Source organism: Petromyzon marinus, chromosome 51 (assembly GCF_048934315.1).
Source record: "Petromyzon marinus isolate PM22_M1 ecotype Great Lakes invasive population chromosome 51, UKy_Petmar_22M1.pri1.0, whole genome shotgun sequence".
In the NCBI taxonomy this organism is placed as follows: Eukaryota; Metazoa; Chordata; class Hyperoartia; order Petromyzontiformes; family Petromyzontidae; genus Petromyzon; species Petromyzon marinus.
The window spans coordinates 1,790,343-1,816,170 of NC_133717.1; the positions used below are offsets into that span (position 1 = coordinate 1,790,343).

Below are 25,828 nucleotides of genomic sequence, written 5' to 3' on the forward strand. Positions count from 1 at the left end.
AAGAGAGAGACTCATACTCCAAATATACAGTAGCAGATATCAGGGTCGGGATCGAACCCACGACCTCCTGCATACCAGGCGAGGTAGTCGACATCTCACCACAGGGAAAGAGAGAGAGACACTCATACTCCAAATATACAGAAGCAGACATCAGGGTCGGGATCGAATCCACGACCTCCTGCACACCAGGCGAGGTAGTCAACATCTCACCACAGGGAAAGAGAGAGAGAGAGACTCATACTCCAAATATACAGCAGCAAACATCAGGGTCGGGATCGAACCCACGACCTCCTGCATACCGGGCGAGGTAGTCGACATCTCACCACAGGGAAAGAGAGAGCGAGACACTCACACTCCAAATATACAGCAGCAGACATCAGGGTCGGGATCGAACCCACGACCTCCTGCATACCAGGCGAGGTAGTCAACATCTCACCACAGGGAAAGAGAGAGAGACACTCACACTCCAAATATACAGCAGCAGACATCAGGGTCGGGATCGAACCCACGACCTCCTGCATACCAGGCGAGGTAGTCAACATCTCACCACAGGGAAAGAGAGAGAGAGACACTCACACTCCAAATATACAGCAGCAGACATCAGGGTCGGGATCGAACCCACGACCTCCTGCATACCAGGCGAGGTAGTCAACATCTCACCACAGGGAAAGAGAGAGCGAGAGAGACACTCACACTCCAAATATACAGCAGCAGATATCAGGGTCGGGATCGAACCCACGACCTCCTGCATACCAGGCGAGGTAGTCAACATCTCCTAGCCACCGCGGCGCCCCCTTTGCTTGGTTGCTGCTGCCCTGGTGACGCTGAGCTGCGCCCACTGTCCGCAGCTCAGACCGCGGCTCGTTCGAGCTGACCGTGTCGGGCATGGAGCTGTCCACCTCCGTGTCCGTGTCCCGCGGTGCGGACGGGAGGCCGTCCCTGCACAGCGTCTCCTGCAGCGTCCACCTGGACGACACGGACATCCGCTTCTTCGGCAACGGCAGGTGAGGGTGGCATCTCCCCCCCCCCACCCCCACCGCTACACCCATGGGCACGGCCTGGCATCAAGTGGTAAGGGCGCCGTGGTGGCTAGAGATGTTATCTCCCTCGCCCGGTATGCAGGAGGTCGTGGGTTCCATCGCGACCCTGACGGCTGCTGGGTATTTGGAGTTTTTTTTTCCTGTGTTTCTCTCTCGATGTGGTCGCGTGGATTTGTCTCTGCGTCCTCCGCTCTTCCCCTCCACGTTTAGAATCCACGTCACGCGCTCAGAGTATTTGGCTGCTTGACATTTCCAGGTGATGAGGCCACTTCGTTGGGCCACCTTTTGTGGCCAGGTCGCTTCTGAACAAGAGCTGTACAGCAGCTCGGTGCGCCTTACCTGTCGGATTAAAAAAAAAAGTGTTTCGTTTTTAAGAACGTGGCCTCGTGGTTTGGGGCTGTGTGTGGGGTAACGTCTACGTGGCTCCATCGCCACCTGGACTGCACTAAGCTCCCATCAGTGATATCGTCAACACAGCAGCAGCAGCAGCGGCAGATGCCCGAGGAGCAGCAGCAGCAGGAGCGAGCGTGCGTGCGTGTTTAACGGCACAATTGGGGGATAAACACAACGATAATCATGATAATTATTTAAGTACATTCGCTGTAAAAGTTATCGTTCTCGTAGCGCAAGGCTGCCCAGCCTGCGGTAGCTTCGCGGTCGTGGGGCGATGTCGCACAACAAAAGTCTAATCAATTGGGTTAACAAAAACACTTAGAACAGAAATTTGGACCCAGACGGCTGGCTCACTTAGAGTCGCGTCGCGAGAGCCTATGCTGTTTGGGGGGTTTAACGAAAAGCAATGAAACTATTTTATTTTTCATTTTACCAGCTTAGGCCCACTGAGCTATTTATCTCCTTGACCTGGCTTTGACCTGGCTTATCAAGTGGAAATGTACAGCAGTAGCCGAATACTCTAAGCGCTTGACGTTGATTCTGAATGTGGAGGGAAAAACCGGAGGACCCGGAGAAAAATCCACGCGACCACGGGGAGAGGGAGAGAAAGACGCAGACTCCAAATATACAGCAGCAGCAGGCGTCAGGGTTGAGATCGAACCCACGACCTCCTGTGTACCTGGCGAGATTGTGAACATCCCCTCGCCACCGCGGCTCCCTTTATATTGGGGGGGGGGGTGGGAGGTAACTAATGTACATACAGCCTGTTCTCTTATCAAGCGGTAGCAGTTGCGTTCCTGAAGAACACTAAATCGCGTTATAATAAATAATAAATAACATGGACACGTGAGGTGCCTACGCAGGCTGAACATAGAGTGAGGCGCGTGGGCAGCATCTAGAAGCATCCCAAGGCCTCGCGTGACGAAGCGACTCCAAGGCAGACGTGCGACCGCTTTATCCTGCTCGCGTTGAATCCAAATTCGCCTCCCCCGTTATAAAAATCATCAATTTGCGTTATGACAACAAACTGTACTGAGCCGTAAGAGCGGGCGACGAGGCGAGGGGAGAAAGGCGCGATAGAGGAGGGTTGAGGTAGAGGTCAAGGAAGACCCCGCAAGTAACATCATGGACACGCGCCGGATGGGCTGATGCGCCGACCTCCCGCCAATCGTGGATCCCGCTCCCCGCTGGTTCACGGCTGAGGGGGTTTCTGCCCCCCTCTTTCCGCCCGTTCCCAGCCTCCTGACCCTCTTCGCCCCCCTCTCCCCTCATTGTAGGCTTCACCACGTGGTCTCCAACTCCCGTTCCCTCCCTTTAGGCTCGTGGCTTAATACGTCACGGGAGCTTAGAAATCCACCGTTGAAACAGGTAGCGCGCGGTTGAATTGGCTGTTGAGTTGGCTGTTTAATTGGTTCACGCCGCTAGTGTTGACCGGGGCGGCCGGCCAGGTTAGAACCGCGAAGCTCTGTAAGAAGCGCGCGACCGCCTGCGGTGGTGGTGGTGGTGGAGGGGGTGACCGGCTGCCATCGCGCGTTTCCCCCTCTCTCCGTGCGATCATTCCGCAGCTGGCTGTACAACCTCGTCAACAACTTCATCGAGATGTTCATCAACAGCAGGATGGAGGGAGAGGTAACCCTACGAGACCAGCATGCCCCGACACACGCACGCATGCGCACCTTGCACGTGTATTGTCTGTTCATTTAGTTTTCTTGCTTGATAATAATAATATGTATCTGTCTAAATCAGCCCAGGCCTCCTTTAAATCACGTGAATTGTCTGTGGCCACCGCCGACTCTGAATCCTTCCTATCCCCCCGTGCTCCTCCCTCCTGTCTTCCCCCTCTCTTCCCTCCCCTCTCATCATCACCACCACCACCACCAACCTCTCGTCATCACCACCCTCTCATCATCACCACCACCAACCTCTCATCATCACCACACTCTCATCATCACCACCAACCTCTCATCATCACCACCAACCTCTCATCATCACCAACCTCTCATCATCACCACCCTCTCATTATCTCCGACATCTGTGCCCGGTCATTCCTGGGGCGCCACGGTGGCTATGAGATGTTAACTACTTCGCCCGGTATACAGGATGTCGTGGGTTTGATCCCGACCCTGACGCCTGTATATTTGGAGTTTGCGGTGTCTTTCTCCCCGTGGTTGTGTGGATTTTTCTCCGGGTCCTCTGGTGTTTCCCTCCACATTTAGAATCAACGTGCATTTAGAATATTTGGCTGCTATAAATTCCCACGAGCCACTTCGTTGAGCTATCATTTGTGACCAGGGTCGCTTCTGCAAAAAGAGCTACACACAGCTCAGCGGGCCTTACCTGGTCAAATAAAGTCGAGCTCCTTCCCTCCGACGACAACAACACTAAACACTCAAAAAAGCAGTTCAAAAGAAATGAGTTGTCAATGGGGTGTGATTTAAAAGCGCACAACTCCAGTGGCTTCCTAACATCGAAAGGAAGAAGCGTTCCAGACGGCCGCAGAAGCGCGCCCGAAAGCGGCACGCGATGGCGGTGACCGCCGCCATTGTTCGATGGCCTCTGCCGAGGTTGAGTGGAGTCGGTGTGTCCGATTTGATGCGCCGCCTGTCCACCGGCACGCTTCCTCCTAGCGCCGCGTGTCACGGCCCATCTTGGCACGTTCGAGAGGGCACCCCCCCCCCCCCCCCGGTGGCTGATGTCACCTGCGCCGCACTCGGTGACTCGGGTGGCCTCGGCAAACCTGGTCTGGAAACGGGCATCGGTCTCCGAGCAGGGGCGAAGATGTCCACGGGTCAGCCGTTAGCCGTCGATATTTGGGGCGGGGAGGCCACTTCATGGTCCGGCTCAAATTTTGCGTGGCAGGACCCCTCCACCACCCGACGCGGCCAAACGAATGAATGGCGGCGGATCGTAACATCGGCCGGCGAAAGAACGCCGCGCGCGTTAGGCGACGAATGTGACGCTGCGGTGCCTGTGCGTGCTGTGCGCAGATCTGCCCGCACCTCAAGGCGTTCGTTGACAACGACGTGAACGCCGCGATAAGCACGCTGGAAGGTGAAGCTCGGCACGGATGGTCTGGGCCCGACGGCAGAAGTGGCCAATTCGCACCCCGCTCGGGGACACGACTCCTTCCCACCGTTATCGTCGCCGGAGCTAGCGCTCCCCGGTTGCATGTCGGGCAAAATCGATTCCTCTGCCCCGTTCTTTGTTCGGTTCGGCCCCGTAGCGGAACCGTGTTTAAGTCCGGGGCGTTTGTACCGGAACCCGGAGTTGACAAGAGCACCGGGCCGGAGTCAAACAAAAGTACGTGACCAGAGTGACCAGAGTAACGGACCGGAATCGATACCGGACTGGAGTCGATAGATACCGGACTGGAGTCGACAGAGTGCCAGACCAGAATAAAGTACCAGGCCGGAATAACCGGAGTACCGGACTGGAGCTGACAGAGAGCCGGACTGGAGTTGACAGAGAACCAGACTGGAGTTGACAGAGAACCGGACTGGAGTTGACAGAGAACTAGACTGGAATTGACAGAGAACCGGACTGGAGTTGACAGAGAACCAGACTGGAGTTGACAGAGAGCCGGACTGGAGTTGACAGAGAACTAGACTGGAGTTCACAGAGAACCGGACTGGAGTTGACAGAGAACCGGACTGGAGTTGACAGAGAGCCGGACTGGAGTTGACAGAGAACCGGACTGGAGTCGACAGAGTACCGGACTGGAGTTGACAGAGAACCGGACTGGAGTTGACAGAGAGCCGGACTGGAGTTGACAGAGAACCGGACTGGAGTTGACAGAGAACCGGACTGGAGTCAATATAGTACCAAATTTGAGTCAACAGAATACCGGATAGGTGCTGACAGAGAACCGGACTGGAGTAAACAGAGTACTGGACAAGGGTCGCGTACTGGACTGGAAGCTCCACATTGCAAGGCATTGCAGTAATCGATGCGTGAAGAATAAAAATCGTGATACACTTTTATCCGCATTAGTGGCTAAAATGATTGGAAATTAAGGGGTAATGTTTCGTAAATGGAATTATGATTTCTAATTGAGATGGCGATGACGATTTCACGGCTAATGATGCTGCTGATGATGATGATTTCATGGTTAATGCTGCTGCTGATGATTTCATGGTTAATGTTGCTGCTGCTGATGATGGTATGGTTAATGTTACTGCTGCTGATGATTTCATGGTTAATGTTGCTGATGATGATGATGATTTCATGGTTAATGTTGCTGATGATTTCATGGTTAATGTTGCTGATGATGATGATTTCATGGTAAATGTTGCTGATGATGATTTCATGGTTAATGTTGCTGCTGATGATGATGATTTCATGGTTAATGTTGCTGATAATGATGATGATTTTATGGATAATGTTACTGCTGATAATGATTTCATGGTTAATGTTGCTGATGATGATGCTGATGATTTCATGGTTAATGCTGAAGATGATGATGATTCCATGGTTGATGTTGCTGATGATGATTCCCGTCACAGTCACCGTGCCTGTCCTGGGTTCGAGTCTCACTCTGGACCTGTCACTCCTACGCGATCCCGACATCCAATCCAATGGAGTCCACCTCTATCTGAAGGTCAGTTTACAGCTCAAGTTTTGTGTTGTATTATTCGTATACGTGAAGAACAACGGATCACAGTTAACTTGTAAAATGAAATGAATAATGCCATTCTTCTGTCCACTGCTGGATGAGATGCTTTAGCAGTGAATTGAAGGACAGCCTGAGTGTGTGTGTGTATGTGTGTCTGGACCACTGGACGGATTGTAAGGATGCCCTGGTGGTCCCCCTCTTTAAGAAGGGGGACCGCACAGACTAACAACTACAGGGGCATCTCAATCCTCAGTGTGCCAGGAAAGGTCCTGGGCAAGGATTATTCAACATCACCTTGCCAGGCACGCTGGGGAGAGGCTTGCGGAGCCCCAATGTGGTTTCAGGAAAGGGCGGTCCTGCACAGATGCCATATTTATGGTCCGTCTGCTACAGCAGAGGTGTAGGGAATTTTAGCAAGACTTACATCTTTGCTTTATTGACCTGGTCAAGGCCTATGATACCATCAGTAGGCCTGGGCTCTCGGTTGTTCTTCGTGCTTTTGGAGTCCCTGACCCTCTGCTCACGATCATTAAGGACCTTCATGATGGTGAGCAGGCCCGGGTAAACTACGTGGCCGGGAGTCGGAGCCATTCCCTGTACACCTTGGGGTGCGACAGGGATGTCCTCTGGCTCCCACATTATTTAACATCTATTTTGACCACGTAGTTCGTGAAGCCTTCCATTTGGTACAGATATAATGGGAGGCTGATCGATGCCCTGGTGCGGTGAAGGGATGGCTCACTATTGCTCAACCACGTTATTTATGCCGATGATTTGGTAATAGCTGCTCATTCAGAGGAGAAGTTGGAGACACTGCTGCTGAGACTGGAGCGTGCCACTAAGAGATGGGGCCTTACCATCAGCCCCACCAAAACTAAGCACCTGCCTGGGTATTTGGTACCATCGGACACTCCACCCCCACAACTCCCAATCGGGCAGTTGTGGATAGAGTGGAGAGTTTCCCATACCTGGGCATTGTGCTTATGACCGGCTCCAGTTTAACAGCAGAGGTCTCACTCCGAATCAGTCGAGTGGCAATATCTTTTCATCGGTTGCGTAACGCTGTGTGGAAGCTACCCGGTCTGTCGCTCCGCACTAAGCTTCAGGTCTTCTCGGCCACGGTCATTCCCTCCCTTCTCTACGCTTGCGAAACGTGGACCCCCCTAATGGAACATCTTCGCCGGTTAGAAACATTTAGGCTGGCCTGCCTACGATCCATCCTGGGTTTAACCAGGCTGGATTGTGTGAGGAGCTCACAAATCTTTGAAAGATCTGGGCAAGGTCCCATCGGTGAGCTCCTCCAGCAGGCAAGGCTGCGTTGGCTGGGTCATGTAGCCCGCATGCCCATCCACCGCATGCCGAAACAGCTTTTGTTCGGCCGGATCGAGGGGGCTAAACTGGCGCGGCAGAGGCTAGAGAAGAGATGGAGTGATGTGGTACAAGAGCACGTGTAGCTGAGTGGACTTGCCGATGACTGGTACCAGCGGTGTCAAGATCGGCATCTGTGGAGGAAGCTCGTGAAGGACGCTACTGGGCAGTTGGAGGCAGTCGCCCTCCAACAACAACGGAGGGCGGAGGAGCGACGCTCACAACAACGAGCGGAGCGCCGGGTGGCTAAAGCAGAGCAGGTTGGCACAGTAGGGGGCACAGGTGGTGCATCAGCCAGTCATCTCAGTCAGTCGACCCGTGGCACCTGGGTCTGTTCCATGACCTCCTGCCAGCGGGCGTTCGACACTTCACGTGGCCTCAAGGTGCACATGGGCTGGCACAAGCGTCGTGGTGAAGTTACCGCCACTTAGTGGCGAACGGCGGTTGTTGTTGTGTCTGTGTGTGCTGAGCGGTAGTGGTTAGCGCGCTGTGCTACGAACCCGGCGACCCGAGTTCGATTGTCGCTCACGGCCAACACCGGTGACAAATATCTGAACCGGTTCTGGGCCTCCCCTAGGGAGACTCAGCCTAAAATGAGTGCCTGGTGCGGTGTTGTAGTAAACATCGCCACTGGGGAGACAAATGCGGCCGGGCGAGGTGCTGGCCGCCCACCGCCCCCATGCGTACCGCGCCCGCCTTCACGGGTGCCACTCGCAAACGGCACTTGCCCCAACAACCTGTCGAAGGCTATACGGGGGACATTTGTCCTTGCTGTCGAGTGCGTTGCTGCTTTTCCGTCGACATCTGCAGGGGGCGACACTCAACCGATATTCCGTTACAACAACAACAGCAACAAACCCACTCTGCGCTCGTCAATAACACGATAACGGGCGACGTTTCGGGCAATGGCCCTTCTGCATGCCGGCGCTCAGGGCGACGCGAGCGGCGAGCCGGGTGACGCTGGCCGGGTCCCGGTGCCGGCGGTGTCGGGCGCGATGGTCACCGTGGCCCTCTCCGAGTCGCTCATCAACTCGCTGGCCGCCTCGCTGTTCCGCGCCGGCGTCCTGAGCTACAACGTCACGGAGTCTGCGGTGAGAACCCGCAGACTCACACAGAGACCCACAGACTCACACAGATACCCACAGACTCACACAGAGACCCGCAGACTCACACAGAGACCCGCAGACTCACACAGATACCCACAGACTCACACAGAGACCCACAGACTCACACAGAGACCCACAGACTCACACAGAGACCCGCAGACTCACACAGATACCCACAGACTCACACAGAGACCCACAGACTCACACAGAGACCCACAGATTCACACAGAGACCCACAGACTCACACAGAGACCCACAGACTCACACAGAGAGAGACCCACAGACTCACACAGAGACCGACAGACTCACACAGAGACCCACAGACTCACACAGAGAGAGCCCACAGACTCACACAGAGACCCACAGACTCACACAGAGACCCACAGACTCACATGGAGAGAGACCCACAGACTCACACAGAGACCCACAGACTCACACAGAGAGAGACCCACAGACTCACATGGAGAGAGACCCACAGACTCACACAGAGACCCACAGACTCACACAGAGAGAGACCCACAGACTCACACAGAGAAAGACCCACAGACTCACACAAAGAGAGACCCACAGACTCACACAGAGACCCACAGACTCACACAGAGACCCACAGACTCACACAGAGAGAGACCCACAGACTCACATGGAGAGAGACCCACTAACTCGCACAGAGAGACACAGACTCACACAGAGAGAGACACACAGACTCACATGGAGAGAGACCCACAGACTCGCACGGAGAGACACCCACAGGCTCACTCAGAGAGAGCCACAGTTGGCAGTTTCCCACCAAGTTGGTTGCCAATGGCACGTGAGCTTCACCGCCCTGCCGTGCACCAGAAGAAGTTTGGAGGGATCTCTCGGAAGCGGCTCTGCGAAGTCAACTTCCGCGGGCCACTCTCTCTCTCCGACACGGTCCGCTCTTGCTCCGAGAGGTGGTGTCGCGCACGACTGTGCACCTGACGGACGGCGACGTTTGGAATACGCTGGGGCATGTTTGTGAGTTTTTGTTTGTTTGAAGCTCAACGTCTTTCCTCTTTCGCAGACGCGAGACAACGGCTCGATCCCGCTGACGGCTCAAAGCGTGGCGTATTACTTGCCGGAGGTAAAGGGGTCTCCCTCACTCTCTCTCTCTCTCTGTCTCCACAATGTCGGCAGGCTGCGACACCGTGCGATGACGACCGGGCGAACCCATCAGACACCGCCACTCACGCCAGGGCCTCGATCCATCTCTCCGCTGCTTCCTCGACTTGTAAATCAGAACCCCCACGGGGGGGCCGACATGCCCCCCGCTTCGTGAGCGGTGTCATTAGTCGGAACATTAGTGCTTCTTTAAAACCCCTAACGACCAATGCTAATACAATGATAGGGTTTGTCGACTTTTTTTCTGGCAACAAAAGTGAAACTTTTTACAAGGAATCACGTGTGCATTGACCACAATACTCTGCATTGACCACAATACTCTGATAATATGATGCATTGTCCTTGAAACTGATTGGTCCTAGCACCAATTGAGGCGAGGCAAAAAATAAAGCCGTCTCTGGTGTGGACCAATTATTTTGCCAGGTAAGACCCCATTGAGCTTCTGTGTAGCTTTTCTTCATATGGGAACTGGTCACAAATGATAGGCCCAACGAAGCAGCGGCTCATCATCATCATCATCACGTGGACATTGATAGCAGCACCAAATACTCTGAACGCGTGACCTTGATTCTAAATGTGGAGGGGGACAACCGGAGACAAATCCTCGCGGCCACGGGGGAGAGAAAGAGCTCGGGATCGATCCTACGACCTCCTGTATACCAGGCGAGGCAGTTAACATTTCGCTACCACGGTGCACAACTGATCCATCACTCCATCTACCCAGTGGACGCCCCCCCCCACACACCGGCAGCGTTCCACTCCTTGGCTGCGGCTCCATGATTATCCTCGACTCGTTTAAATGGACTACGATGGTCATCGTGTCGTGTCCTCAGCGGCACGGCTCGGCTTCGGCAGTGGAAACAGAGTGGGGCACCTGCTGAGCCATGGCACGGTCTAGCGCGGTTGTGCAGTGGGAAAAGAGGAGTTCGTTTTTGTTTTGCGTGTGTGCGTGCGTGAGTGTGTGTGTGCGCGTGTGTGCGTGTGTGTGCGTGCGTGCGTGTGTGTGTGCGTGTGTGTGTGCGCGTGTGTGCGTGTGTGTGCGTGCGTGTGTGTTCGTGTGTGTGTGCGTGCGTGTGTGTGTGCGTGTGTGTGCGTGCGTGCGCGCGTGTGTGCGCGTGTGTGTGTGTGTGTGCGTCTGTGTGTGCGTGTGTGTGCGTGTGTGTGTGCGACCGTGTGTGTGTGTGTGTGCGTGCGCGTGTGTGTGTGCGTCCGCGCCTCAAATGAATACCAGGTGCGGTGTGTAAAAACACCGCCGCTGGGGAGACAAAGGCGGCCGGGCGTGGTTGCCGGCCACCCACCCCCCGTCGTGTGCCACGGTGCCGGCCTTCACAGGCGCTGCTCGAGAACATCGCTTGCCCCGACAGCCTGTTGAGACTAGACGGGGCGGGTGGGGAACTTTGTCCTCCTAGATGCTCCACGGGCTGGTGGGGCCCCTGTCCCGCGCGCTCCCCGCGGCGCCTCTCGCCCTGCTGCTGCACGCCACGGCGGCGCCGCGCCTCTCCGTGTCGGCGCTGGGAGTCTCCGCGTCGGCGTCCGTCCGTGGCTCCCTCCTCGCCCTGCCGCCCTCCGCGGGGCCCCTCGCGCTCGTCTCGCTCGACCTGGTGACGACGCTGACCCCACCGCCGCCACCGCCCCAATCTGCTCGCTCGCTCGCTCTAACAGGAGACGATGAATCTGCGACAGAATGATTGATATCTTAACGGCTCTTCTATCGCCAGACAGGGCCACTGAACCTGTTCTTACTCTTTAAAATTGATCGGTTGTCTTCATTCGATTGGGCCCCGATCTCCCGGCCGCCCCCCGGCCACTTAGTCCGCATCTCGGCGACTGGTTATTGTGCCGTGGTGGCGAGAGATGTTGTCTCCCTCGCCTGGTATGCAGGAGGTCGTGGGTTCCATCGCAGCCCGACGCCTTGCCGTGTGTTTAGAGTTTGCGTCTCTCTCTCTCTCTCCCTGTGGTCGCGTGCATTTGGCTCCGAGGCCTCGGTTTTCCCCTCCGCATTTAGAATCATCGCGCGTTCACAGGATTTGGCTGCTGTGAATGTCCAGGTGATGATGAGCTGTTATTGGTGGCCAGGTCACCTCTCAAAAAGAGCTATTTAGCAGCTCAGTGGGCCTTACCTGGTAAAATAGAAATACGTGGCCAGGTATCTTCTGCCCACATCGGCATCGTGACATATCCTGAAGCGGAAGATCAGCGCTGGATGCAACAGCATTTGCAAATGTAATTTGTAACTTTCACCCTTACCCATGCATCGATAATGATTCAATGTTCTCATGTGAAGTTTTATTGAGCGACTGCGTTGTTATCTCGGTGTGTGGTCTCAGACTGTTTTTGATGGGTTGTTTTGCCGCGGAATTAACGATACTGATGATGTACGTCTGTGGAAATTATTTCGCACCGCGCGTAGCCATGATGATGTTCCTGTGATTGTCTCCACTCTGTAGGAGGGAACTCTTCAGCACAGTTCGCATGCCGTGCTGCTCAGCTCTCTCAAGGGCCTGCTGACAGGTATGGTACCAGTGAGAACTCGACAATAAACTCTCATACAAAAACTGTTCTTTTTTTTATCTATCTTACCAGGTAAGGCCACACTCAGCTGCTACATAGCTCTATTTCAGAAACGACCTGGCTATCACAAATGATGGCTCAATGAAGTGGATCATCATCATCATCATCACGTGAAAATGCGTGGCAGCCAAACACCCCAAACGCGTGACGTTGATTCTTAACGTGGAAGGGAGAAGACCCCCAAGGACCCAGGTGAAAATCCACGCGACCACGGGGAGAGAGAAAGAACGCAAACTCTGAACATACAGCCAGGGTCGGGATCGAACCCACGCCCTCCTGCGTAGCAGGCGTCACCGTGGCGTGTCTCACTTGCTTAGCGAGTGCAAAGAGGTGGCAGCAATAAGATGACGATCATCAACGGGCAACTCCAACTCCTCGTCGCCTCTCCTCCCCTAGCCCAGCATCACCACCATCATCACCATCATCACCATCATCATCACCACCACCATCATCACCATCATCACCACCATCATCACCACCATCACCACCATCACCACCATCCTGCTACTGCTTCACCCTGGCCCCGGCCCCTGTCACTACCCCAGACCCTATCACTACCCCAGCCCCTGTCACTACCCCAGCCCCTGTCACTACCCCAGCCACTGGCAATGTAGCAGCAGCAACAGCAGCAGCTCCTGTGCTGTGTTGAATATTGCAGATGAGACTCCCACCCTGGTCTCTAGACTTCTCAACCTGGCTGCGCAAAATCAACTTGAACCTGGACCGGTCTCTTACAGAGTCCCATGCAGTGGCAAACACCTCCAGTCAACACACACACACACACGTGGTTCAGGCACAATCAAATACACACGTGATTCAGGCACACACACATGTTTAAGGCACACACACATGCATGGTTCAGGCACACACACACATGGTTCAAGCAAACACACACATGGTTCAAGCACACGCACACGTGGTTCAGTCACACACACGTGGGGCAGGTACACACACACATGGTTCAGGCACACACTCGTATGGTTCAGGCTTACACAAGTGGTCCAGGCACACACACACACGTGGTTCAGGCACACATACGTGGTTCAGGCACATCCACACATGGTCCAGGCACACACACGTGGTTAAGGCACACATACGTGGTTAAGGCACATACGCACGTGGTCCAGGCACACACACACGTGGTTCAGGCACACACACGTGGTTAAGGCACATACACGTGGTCCAGGCACACACACACGTTATCCAGGCACAAACGCACACATGCTTCAACAACAACAACGGCCATTCGCCACTAAGTGGCGTTGACATCACCACGACGCTTGTGCCAGGCCATGTGCACCTTGAGGCCACGTAAAGTGTCGAACGCCAGCTGGAAGGAGGTCACGGGGCAGACCCAGGTGCCACGGGTCGACTGACTGATATGACTGGCTTATGCACCACCTGTGCCCCCTACTGTGCTAACTTGCTGTGCTTTAGCCACCCGGCGCTCCGCTCGTTGTTGTGAGCGTCGCTCCTCCGCCCTCCGTTGTTGTTGGAGGGCGACTGACTCCAACTGCCCAGTAACGTCCTTCACGAGCTTCCTCCACAGAGGCCGATCTTGACACCGCTGGTACCAGTCATCGGCAAGTACACTCAGCTCCACGTGCTCCTGTACCACATCACTCCATCTCTTCTCTAGCCCCTGCCGCGCCCGTTTAGCCCCCTCGATCCGGCCGAACAAAAGCTGTTTCGGCATGCGGTGGCTGGGCATGCGAGCTACATGACCCAGCCAACGCAGCCTTGCCTGCCAGAGGAGCTCACCGATGGGACTTTGTCCACATCTTTCAAGGATTTGTGAGCTCTTCACACAATCCAGCCTGGTTTAACCCAGGATGGATCGTTAGCAGGCCAGCCTAAATGTTTCTAACCGGCAAAGATGTTCCATTACGGGGATCCACGTTTCGCAAGCGTAGAGAAGGGAGGGAATGACCGTGGCCGAGAAGACCTGAAGCTTAGTGCGGAGCGACAGACCAGGTAGCTTCCACACAGCGTTACGCAACCGATGAAAAGATAATGCCGCTTGACTGTTTCGGAGTGAGACCTCCGTTGCTAAACCGGAGCCGGTGATGAGCACACTGCCAAGGTATGGAAAACTCTCCACTCTCTCCACAACTGCCCTATCACTAATTGGTATATGTGGGGGTGGAGTGTCCGATGGTACAAAATACCCAGGCAGGTGCTTAGTTTTGGTGGGGCTGATGGTAAGGCCCCACCTCTTGGTGGCAAGCTCCAGGTCCAAGTTCAGCAGCAGCGTCTCCAACTCCTCCTCTGAGTGAGCAGCAATTACCAGATCATCGGCATACATAACGCGGTTGAGCAATAGGGAGCCATCCCTTGATCGCACCCAGGCATCGATCAGCCTCCCATTATATCTGTACCAAATGGAAATTCCTCCGGTACAGCTTTTGAAGGCTTCACGAACTACGTGGTCAAAATAGATGTTAAATAATATAGGAGCCAGAGGACATCCTTGTTGCACCCGAGGTGAACAGGGAATGGCTCTGACTCCCGGCCACGTAGTTTACCCGGGCCTGCTCACCATCATGAAGGTCTTTAATGAGCGTGAGCAGAGTGTCAGGGACTCCGAAAGCACCAAGAACAATCAAGAGCCCAGGCCTACTGATGGTATCATAGGCCTTGACCAGGTCAATAAAGCAGAGATGTAGGTCTTGTTGGAATTCCCCAAAACCTCTGCTGTAACAGACGGACAGAAAATATGGCATCTATGCAGGACCGCCCTTTCCTGAAACCGCATTGGGGCTCCGCAAGCCTCTCCCCAGCGTCCCTAGCAAGGCGATGTTGAATAATCCTTGCTAGGACCTTTCCCGGCACACTGAGGAGTGAAATGCCCCTGTAGTTGTTACAGTCTGTGCGGTCCCCCTTCTTAAAGAGGGGGACCACCAGAGCATCCTTCCAATCCTGCAGAATCCGTGCAGTGGCCCAGACTGTTATGATGTCATGTAGGGCAGTCTGCGCACATACGCCACCCTCAGCATTTCGCTTGGGAGATCATCTCTGCCCGGTGCCTTTCCTGGTCTCAGACTCTGGATCGCCTTCAATACTTCTTCAACAGATGGCACCTCAGCCAGCCACTCACAGGGGGTGACTTCTTCCAATATTTGAGGCACCGCAGCCTCATGATGTTTTCCAGGCTGAGGAATTTCCCCTCCTCCAGGACCTCACAAAAATGCTCAGCAAATCTGCAAACCTGTTCCTGGGGGTCGGAGATTGGATCACCGTTATTTCCCATGATGATGGTAATAGGTGTGGCGCTGCAGGTTACTTTTTTAATGGAGTTAAATAGGGATTTGTGATCGCGGGCCATTGAGGCAGACTCCATCTCCTCAGCAATCCGCGACCACCACTCATCCTTGCAGTGCCTCACGGCTCTCCGAACCTCCGAGCGAAGGCTGCGGTAAGCCTCCTCATTCTCTGCCGTGGGATGTTGTAGACGATTAGAGTGGGCCTGCCGCTTTTTCTCAACCACCCTGAACACCTCCTCTGTCAGACAGGGTCTCTGGGGAGGTCTGGACCGCGTACCCAAAGCAGACATTGCAGCTGCATAAGTCACAGTCCTAAACCTCGCCCATTTACCCTCGACATCAGGAGGAGTGGGGGACAATGCCAACCCCAGCCGCAAGCGATTATGAAATTCTCGCTTGCAACTTCCATCAGCTAGCTGAGACCAGGCCACTTTAGGTTGGAATGGGGTCCTGGGTGTACACCCACCACCGGAGTGGAAGAATGGCAGGCGCATCTTACAGATGACAAGTCGATGGTCAAAGGGCAAATCAGCTCCACGGTAGGTCCTGGTGTCAAGGACATGGGCTCGCATCCGCTGGTCCGTCACTATGTAGTCCAGCAGACGTTCTTGCTTGGACCCGGCATGCATCCATGATGTTGTGTGGATGTGCCGATGCTGGAACAGCGTGTTGGTAATTACAAGCCCATGGGCTGCACATGGTTCAGACACACACGCACGTTATTCAGGCACATACGTGGTTCAGGCACGCACACTGTGCTCACTGTTACCTGCTAAAAAAACATGTCCAATGCTAAAACATTGCCTGCGAATCACCCAATTGACATCACACAGCAGCAGCAGCACCATAGCCCCCGACTGCGAGCCCTTGGCAGGACGCTCCTGCAATGGAGCCTTGAGACTCCTCGGCGAGGCCGTCCCCCGCGAGCGAGCGTGGTTTTCCGGTGACGAGAGCGTGCGGTGCATCGTCCCCTGTGGCTGCGTCTGTGCGACGCAGAACGTCTGGCGGCTGGCGTGGAGGTGCCGGGCGTGGGGAGAGTGAAGCTGGCGAACGTGGACGTGACGGCTGCGGAGGTGAGGCCGGCGGAGTTCCTTCCACGGCGCCCATCCCGCCTCTCTTGATCATCATCATCATCAGCACCACTAGAAGTCTCGTCATCAGCAGCACCATCAGCACCACTAGAAGTCTCATCATCATCAGCAGCCCCATCAGCACCACCAGAAGTCTCATCATCATCATCAGTACCATCAGCACCACCAGAAGTCTCATCATCAGCACCATCAACACCACCAGCAGTCTCATCATCATCAGCACCATCAGCACCACCAGAAGTCTCATCAACAGCACCATCAGCACAACTAGCAGTCTCGTCGTCATCATCAGCACCATCAACACCACTAGAAGTCTCATCGTCATCATCATCAGCAGCATCAACACTACCAAAGTCTCATCATCATCATCAGCACCATCAACACCACTAGAAGTCTCATCATCATCATCATCAGCACTATCAGCACCACTAGAAGTTTATTTCATCATCAGCACCATCAGCACCACCAGAAGTCTCATCGTCATCATCATCAGCAGCACCATCAGCACCACCAGAAGTCTCATCATGATCATCAGCACCATCAACACCACCAGAAGTCTCATCATCAGCACCATCAGCACCACCAGAAGTCTCATCATCATCAGCACCATCAACACCACCAGAAGTCTCATCATCATCAGCACCATCAACACCACCAGAAGTCTCATCATCAGCACCATCAACACCACCAGAAGTCTCATCATCATCAGCAGCATCAACACCACCAAAGTCTCATCATCATCATCAGCACCACCAGAAGTCTCATCGTCATCATCATCAGCAGCACCATCAACACCACCAGAAGTCTCATCATCATCATCAGCACCATCAACACCACCAGAAGTCTCATCATCATCATCATCATCAGCAGCATCAACACCACCAAAGTCTCATCATCATCATCATCATCAGCACCATCAACACCACCAGAAGTCTCATCAGCAGCACCATCAGCACCACCAGAAGTCTCATCATCATCATCAGCAGCAGGAGCAGCAGCACCATCAGCACCACTAGAAGTCTCATCATCATCAGCAGCACCATCAACACCACTGGAAGTATCATTATCATCAGGAGCAGCACCATCAACACCACCAGAAGTCTCATCATCATCATCAGCACCATCAATACCACCAGAAGTCTCATCATCATCAGCAGCAGCACTATCAGCACCACTAGAAGTCTCATCATCAGCAGCAGCAGCATCAGCACCACTAGAAGTCTCATCATCATCAGCACCATCAACACTACCAGAAGTCTCATCATCATCATCAGCAGCACCATCAACACCACCAGAAGTCTCATCATCATCAGCACCATCAACACCACCAGAAGTCTCATCATCATCAGCAGCAGCAGCACCATCAGCACCACTAGAAGTCTCATCGCCATCTTCATCATCAGCAGCACCATCAACACCACCAGAAGTATCATCATCATCATCAGCAGCACCATCGTCACCATCAGCAACACCGGCAGAAGTTCCATCATCAGCAGCAGCGGCATTGGCAGTAGCATCAGCAGCAGCAGAAAGGGCATCATCCTCATCATCACCAATAGTAGCAGTATCAGCATCAATTCCTGTAGAACTGCTCTTTGTGTTAGTGTGTTGTACCTCCCTCACCCCGCACCTGCGACTAGCACGGTTGGCTACGTACGGTGCGAAAGAACTTCAGCATAACATACAGGAGTTATCGGCATCGTTCACAGCAGCTGCAGCACGAATAGAATTGTCATGATCGTCAGCATAACTATAACGCCGCATCTATCCTAACCATCACATTAACCACCGCCACCGATACATCCCAAACACTACAGCCACCGTGACCACCACTATCATCACCAAAGGCAAAGATCCCCCGGATAGCCTGCTGACCTGTTGGGCCAAGTGCTGTTCGCGTGCAACAGTGAAGTTGTTGTTGACGCATCACACCGGATGCTCATGTTAAGGCTGAGTCGACCTAGGGGAGGCCCAAGGCCCTCATCAAATATTTCGCCACGAGCGGGAAACCCAACTCGGGTCGACCGAGTTTGGCAGCGCAGATCAGCGCGCTAACCGCTGCGCCACCGCTCCCCACACCATCACGTCAGCGATTGGTCACCGTGGATACTCAACAAATTGTCCACTGCTGGACGAGCGCTTCCCTACGCCGTGCATGCTGCGAGAGATACTTGACCATACTTCACCACTCTGGTCAGTGCGGGGATGGCGGAGGTTGGGTGTTAGGTGGTGATGATGTTAGGTGGTGATGATGTTAGGTGGTGATGATGTTAGGTGGTGATGATGTTAGGTGGTGATGGTGTTAGGTTTTGATGATGTTAGGTGGTGATGATGTTAGGTGATGATGATGTTAGGTGGTGGTGATGTTAGGTGGTGATGGTGTTAGGTGGTGATGTTAGGTGGTGTTGATTATGTTAGGTGGTGATGATGTTAGGTGTTGATGATGTTAGGTGGTGATGTTGTTAGGTGGTGATGGTGTTAGGTGGTGATGATGTTAGGTGGTGATGATGTTAGGTGTTGATGGTGTTAGGTGGTGATGATGTTAGGTGATGATGTTAGGTGTTGATGATGTTAGATAGTGATGATGTTAGGTGTTGATGATGTTAGGTAGTGTTGATGATGTTAGGTGGTGATGGTGTTAGGTGGTGATGATGTTAGGTGGTGATGGTGTTAGGTGGTGATGGTGTTAGGTGGTGATGATGTTAGGTGGTGATGATGTTAGGTAGTGATGATGTTAGGTGGTGATGGTGTTAGGTGGTGATGATGTGAGGTGGTGATGGTGTTAGGTGGTGATGGTGTTAGGTGGTGATGGTGTTAGGTGGTAATGATGTTAGGTAGTGTTGATGATGTTAGATGGTGATGATGTTAGGTGGTGTTGATGATGTTAGGTGGTGATGGTGTTAGGTGGTGATGGTGTTAGGTGGTGATGATGTTAGGTGGTGATGATGTTAGGTGGTGTTGGTGATGTTAGATGGTGATGATGTTAGGTGGTGATGGTGTTAGGTGGTGATGGTGTTAGGTGGTGATGGTGTTAGGTGGTGATGATGTTAGGTGGTGATGATGTTAGGTGGTGATGATGTTAGGTGGTGATGGTGTTAGGTGGTGATGGTGTTAGGTGGTGATGGAGTTAGGTGGTGATGGTGTTAGGTGGTGATGATGTTAGGTGGTGATGATGTTAGGTGGTGATAATGTTAGGTGGTGATGGTGTTAGGTGGTGATGGTGTTAGGTGGTGATGGTGTTAGGTGTTGATGATGTTAGGTGGTGATGATGTTAGGTGGTGATAATGTTAGGTGGTGATGGTGTTAGGTTTTGATGATGTTAGGTGGTGATGATGTTAGGTGATGATGATGTTAGGTGGTGGTGATGTTAGGTGGTGATGGTGTTAGGTGGTGATGTTAGGTGGTGTTGATTATGTTAGGTGGTGATGATGTTAGGTGTTGATGATGTTAGGTGGTGATGTTGTTAGGTGGTGATGGTGTTAGGTGGTGATGATGTTAGGTGGTGATGATGTTAGGTGTTGATGGTGTTAGGTGGTGATGATGTTAGGTGATGATGTTAGGTGTTGATGATGTTAGATAGTGATGATGTTAGGTGTTGATGATTTTAGGTAGTGTTGATGATGTTAGGTGGTGATGGTGTTAGGTGGTGATGATGTTAGGTGGTGATGGTGTTAGGTGGTGATGGTGTTAGGTGGTGATGGTGTTAGGTGGTGATGATGTTAGGTGGTGATGATGTTAGGTAGTGATGATGTTAGGTGGTGATGGTGTTAGGTGGTGATGATGTGAGGTGGTGATGGTGTTAGGTGGTGATGGTGTTAGGTGGTGATGGTGTTAGGTGGTAATGATGTTAGGTAGTGTTGATGATGTTAGATGGTGATGATGTTAGGTGGTGTTGATGATGTTAGGTGGTGATGGTGTTAGGTGGTGATGGTGTTAGGTGGTGATGATGTTAGGTGGTGATGATGTTAGGTGGTGTTGGTGATGTTAGATGGTGATGATGTTAGGTGGTGATGGTGTTAGGTGGTGATGGTGTTAGGTGGTGATGGTGTTAGGTGGTGATGATGTTAGGTGGTGATGGTGTTAGGTGGTGATGATGTTAGGTGAAGATGTTAGGTGATGATGTTAGGTGGTGATGGTGTTAGGTGGTGATGATGTTAGGTGGTGATGGTGTTAGGTGGTGATGTTGTTAGGTGGTGATGATGTTAGGTGGTGATGTTAGGTGGTGATGGTGTTAGGTGGTGATGATGTTAGGTGGTGATGATGTTAGCTGGTGATGATGTTAGGTGGTGGTGATGTTAGGTGGTGATGGTGTTAGGTGGTGATGATGTTAGGTGGTGATGATGTTAGGTGATGATGGTGTTAAGTGGTGTTGGTGATGTTAGGTGGTGATGATGTTAGGTGGTGATGTTAGGTGGTGATGGTGTTAGGTGGTGATGATGTTAGGTGGTGATGATGTTAGCTGTTGATGATGTTAGGTGGTGGTGATGTTAGGTGGTGATGGTGTTAGGTGGTGATGATGTTAGGTGGTGATGATGTTAGGTGATGATGGTGTTAAGTGGAGATGATGTTAGGTGGTGATGATGTTAGGTGGTGTTGATGATGTTAGATGGTGATGATGTTAGGTGGTGTTGATGATGTTAGGTGGTGATGGTGTTAGGTGGTGATGATGTTAGGTGGTGATGATGTTAGGTGGTGTTGATGATGTTAGATGGTGATGATGGTAGGTGGTGTTGATGATGTTAGGTGGTGATGGTGTTAGGTGATGATGTTAGGTGATGATGATGTTAGATGGTGATGGTGTTAGGTGGTGATGGTGTTAGGTGGTGATGGTGTTAGGTGGTGATGGTGTTAGGTGATGATGTTAGGTGGTGATGATGTTAGGTGATGATGTTAGGTGATGATGTTAGATGGTGATGGTGTTAGGTGATGGTGTTAGGTGGTGATGATGTTAGGTGGTGATGATGTTAGGTGGTGATGATGTTAGGTGGTGATGATGTTAGGTGATGATGTTAGGTGGTGATGGTGTTCGGTGGTGATGATGTTAGGTGGTGATGATGTTAGGTGATAATGTTAGGTGGTGATGATTTTAGGTGGTGATGATGTTAGGTGGTGATGTTAGGTGGTGATGGTGTTAGGTGGTGATGGTGTTAGGTGGTGATGATGTTAGGTGTTGATGATGTTAGGTGATGATGTTAGGTGATGATGTTAGGTGGTGATGGTGTTAGGTGGTGATGTTAGGTGGTGATGTTAGGTGATGATGTTAGGTGGTGATGGTGTTAGGTGGTGATGGTGTTAGGTGGTGATGGTGTTTGGTGTTGATGATGTTAGGTGGTGATGGTGTTAGGTGATGATGTTAGGTGGTGATGATGTTAGATGGTGATGGTGTTAGGTGGTGATGATGTTAGGTGATGGTGTTAGGTGGTGATGTTAGGTGATGATGTTAGGTGGTGATGGTGTTAGGTGTTGATGATCCGCTGCCCTCTGCTGTCCACGGCGCCACAGATGTCCAGTAGGGGGGGCACTGGGTCAGAAAGTTACAACAACAAACAATAACAACAACAACAAACAACAACAAACAACAACAAACAACAAACAACAACAAACAACAACAACAAACAACAACAAACAACAAACACGCACTCGGAGTGCAGAGCGTAGGAGAGGGAAGCGAATCGCTAAGGGACCGTCCATAAATGACGTCACGCACCAAGCGGGGGGGGGGGGCGGGTCAGACATTTGTGACGATGTGTGACGATGCGGGGGGGGGGTTGAGAAATGTGACGTCACATCAAAATGCGCAACTTTAAATAAATACAGACAACACGTTCTACTTAATTAAATAGACTTTTTAGTAAATGCGTTCTCCTACAACATCAGAGTGCAGCGCCACTTTAAATACGCACTACAATGACAATAGTTTAAAGCCATTTGAAGCATTTTTTTATTTTTTGGGGTGGGGGGGTGGGGGCAGAGCTTTGTGACGTCATTTGAGGGGGGGGGCTCTGACTTTTTGTGACGCCGTGTGACGAAGGGGGGGGAGGGGTTCAAAAATCGTCCAAAAATCGCGTGACGTCATTCATGGACGGCCCTCAACATAAATACGTGAAACAGATGAGTTGTTTAAAGTTCCAACGGTGTAAGTAAACCAATTCGCGAGCTCGGGCACAGCGGCAACCAACAGCAAGGAGAGAAAGGGCAGTCCCAGACGGCACCAAGACAGAGACACACGCCAGCAGTCCGTCAATGAATATTCACATTCAAATTGGAGCTATCGATTGGTGAGTAGGGATGAAAGTGACAAACCACATTGACAAATGCGATTGTATCCAGCACTGAACTGCTACTCCAGGATGTGTGTGTGTGTGTGAGCTACCGATTTGCCTGCCTATTTTTTATTTTACCAGCTGAGGCCCCGACTAAGCTACACAGCTTCTTTAGTCTAAAGCCACTTGGCCACTCTCACAGGCGAATTGCCCTGCTCACCGTTTGAGATCTCACAAAATCGGGCTGATTCGGGATGGTGGCGTTATTATTATTATTGTTGTTGTTGTTGTTCCGCTTAGCCGTGAGGCTAATTCACATTTCAGGTTTAATTGTTTACGTGTGCTCGTTGAACTTCTTCGTCACCGCCGGACATTTACGGAGCCAATCGTGCTCGTCGGAGGTGGTGGTGGTGGTGGTGGGGGGGGATACCAAAAAACCCATCGCGATCGATGTTCTCGCCGGCAATCATTGATCACCGTCGTCCGTTTGTCTTTGCAAGAACTTCATCGTCATGAGCACCTCTGTTGAAGTGGACATCGGATAAAGGCGGAGAGGAGCCGGAAGAATTGAAATCAAATCTCAAGCGGGCAAAAACGACGTTCGCGACACAATCATCGACACGAATCCTCGCAGTTGCTCTGTCGAGGCCTGCGTTTTCTATAGGCCGACTGGAAATATACTCGCCGATAGTTCGGCATTATCGTCGTGATTGCAGGGCGTCAGTTTAACACGTAGGCTCTCACGACCAATATCATCCATGATAAAGGTTTGTGGGGTTAGATCGAGGCGCAAATCTGGCTGTCACCTGATGATGCCGGCTGTAATCACCGGCGGAACCATCGTACTCAGATTGTAAATGTTGTCGATTTGCTCTGGTTCGTGCTGTACTCGTGACGAATTGGCCACGTCCTTACTCTGTGGTTCTATTCGGTAAAGTCACGTAAAAAAACAACACAAAATAAATTAAAAATAATTACGACGTTTCGGCCACAACACAGACTGGTCCCTTCACCTGATGAAGGCCACTTGTGTTGTGGCCGAAACGTCGTACATTTTTTATTTTGTTGTTGTTTTTTTTTACGTGACTTTACCGAATAGAACCAAAGAGTATGGATTCTTGCAGTCACGAAAGCTTCAAATCTAGAATTGGCCCCGTCCTGTTTACGTGACAACCCTTACTAGTTGGCTGTGTCGGGTGGTGGGACGGGTTTAACGACACAACATTTATACATTCACAGCGATCTAACCCAAACAAAAAAGACTATCATTATTATTACAAGACGCGTTTAACGTGCATCACCCACTCAACAATGCGAATTGCACAGAAGTGCCACACTGCAGATTATGAGACGCTGCGCGGAAGTTAGGATGACGCACCCACGCAGACTGTGTGCCCGGTACCAATAAAGATACGCAGATCCGATGTCTCGCAGCGAGCGGATTCACTGTCAGACGCGTCCCCCAAACGTTTGCTTTAAGGGTGCGGAGCAAAGACGTCCTCGTTCACACCACGGCAGCGGCTGCGTTCCTGAGAAGCGCGATGAAGCTGGGCGAGACGCGAGTGGGATTAAGGTGCGGTGACATTGCGTTGCGGCTCGAGAGAAAGTAGCTCGCCGCAGAAACCGCTCAGAAATCGCCTTATAACGCGGGGAGCGTTCCGTGTTATAACAGGGGGAGCGTTCCGTGTTATAACGCGGGGAGCGTTCTTCATTATAACGGGGGGAGCGTTCCGTGTTATAACAGGGGGAGCGTTCCGTGTTATAACGGGGGGAGCGTTCCGTGTTATAACGCGGGGAGCGTTCCGTGTTATAACGCGGGGAGCGTTCCGTGTTATAACGGGGGGAGCGTTCCGTGTTATAACGGGGGGAGCGTCTCGTGTTATAACGCGGGGAGCGTTCCGTGTTATAACGCGGGGAGCGTTCTTCATTATAACGGGGGGAGCGTTCCGTGTTATAACAGGGGGAGCGTTCCGTGTTATAACGGGGGGAGCGTTCCGTGTTATAACGCGGGGAGCGTTCCGTGTTATAACGCGGGGAGCGTTCCGTGTTATAACGGGGGGAGCGTTCCGTGTTATAACGGGGGGAGCGTTCTTCATTATAACGGGGGGAGCGTTCCGTGTTATAACGGGGGGAGCGTTCCGTGTTATAACAGGGGGAGCGTTCCGTGTTATAACGCGGGGAGCGTTCTTCATTATAACGGGAGGAGTGTTCCGTGTTATAACGGGGGGAGCGTTCCGTGTTATAACGGGGGGAGCGTTCCGTGTTATAACGGGGGGAGCGTTCTTCATTATAACGGGGGGAGCGTTCCGTGTTATAACGGGGGGAGCGTTCCGTGTTATAACAGGGGGAGCGTTCCGTGTTATAACGCGGGGAGCGTTCTTCATTATAACGGGAGGAGTGTTCCGTGTTATAACGGGGGGAGCGTTCCGTGTTATAACGGGGGGAGCGTTCTTCATTATAACGGGGGGAGCGTTCCGTGTTATAACGGGGGGAGCGTTCCGTGTTATAACAGGGGGAGCGTTCCGTGTTATAACGCGGGGAGCGTTCTTCATTATAACGGGAGGAGTGTTCCGTGTTATAACGGGGGGAGCGTTCCGTGTTATAACGGGGGGAGCGTTCTTCATTATAACGGGGGGAGCGTTCCGTGTTATAACGGGGGGAGCGTTCCGTGTTATAACAGGGGGAGCGTTCCGTGTTATAACGCGGGGAGCGTTCTTCATTATAACGGGAGGAGTGTTCCGTGTTATAACGGGGGGAGCGTTCCGTGTTATAACGGGGGGAGCGTTCTTCATTATAACGGGGGGAGCGTTCCGTGTTATAACGGGGGGAGCGTTCCGTGTTATAACAGGGGGAGCGTTCCGTGTTATAACGCGGGGAGCGTTCTTCATTATAACGGGGGGAGCGTTCCGTGTTATAACGGGGGGAGCGTTCCGTGTTATAACGGGGGGAGCGTTCTTCATTATAACGGGGGGAGCGTTCCG

At 52.4% G+C, this 25,828-nt stretch overlaps 1 protein-coding gene across 1 annotated transcript in view; it reads left to right on the top strand.

Moving 5' to 3' along the window:
* LOC116953357 (bactericidal permeability-increasing protein-like) overlaps positions 1–24,271 on the top strand; it is a 116,828-nt gene extending 92,557 nt beyond the window's left edge. The window contains exons 5-14 of the mRNA XM_032973497.2: positions 849–1,004; positions 2,999–3,062; positions 4,421–4,484; positions 5,936–6,030; positions 8,346–8,504; positions 9,562–9,621; positions 11,069–11,260; positions 12,107–12,170; positions 16,490–16,566; positions 23,348–24,271. Coding sequence (XP_032829388.2) covers positions 849–1,004; positions 2,999–3,062; positions 4,421–4,484; positions 5,936–6,030; positions 8,346–8,504; positions 9,562–9,621; positions 11,069–11,260; positions 12,107–12,170; positions 16,490–16,566; positions 23,348–23,392 — 976 coding nt within the window. The 3' untranslated portion in view covers positions 23,393–24,271. The remainder of the gene's footprint in view (positions 1–848; positions 1,005–2,998; positions 3,063–4,420; positions 4,485–5,935; positions 6,031–8,345; positions 8,505–9,561; positions 9,622–11,068; positions 11,261–12,106; positions 12,171–16,489; positions 16,567–23,347) is intronic.
* Positions 24,272–25,828: the final 1,557 nt, after the last annotated feature.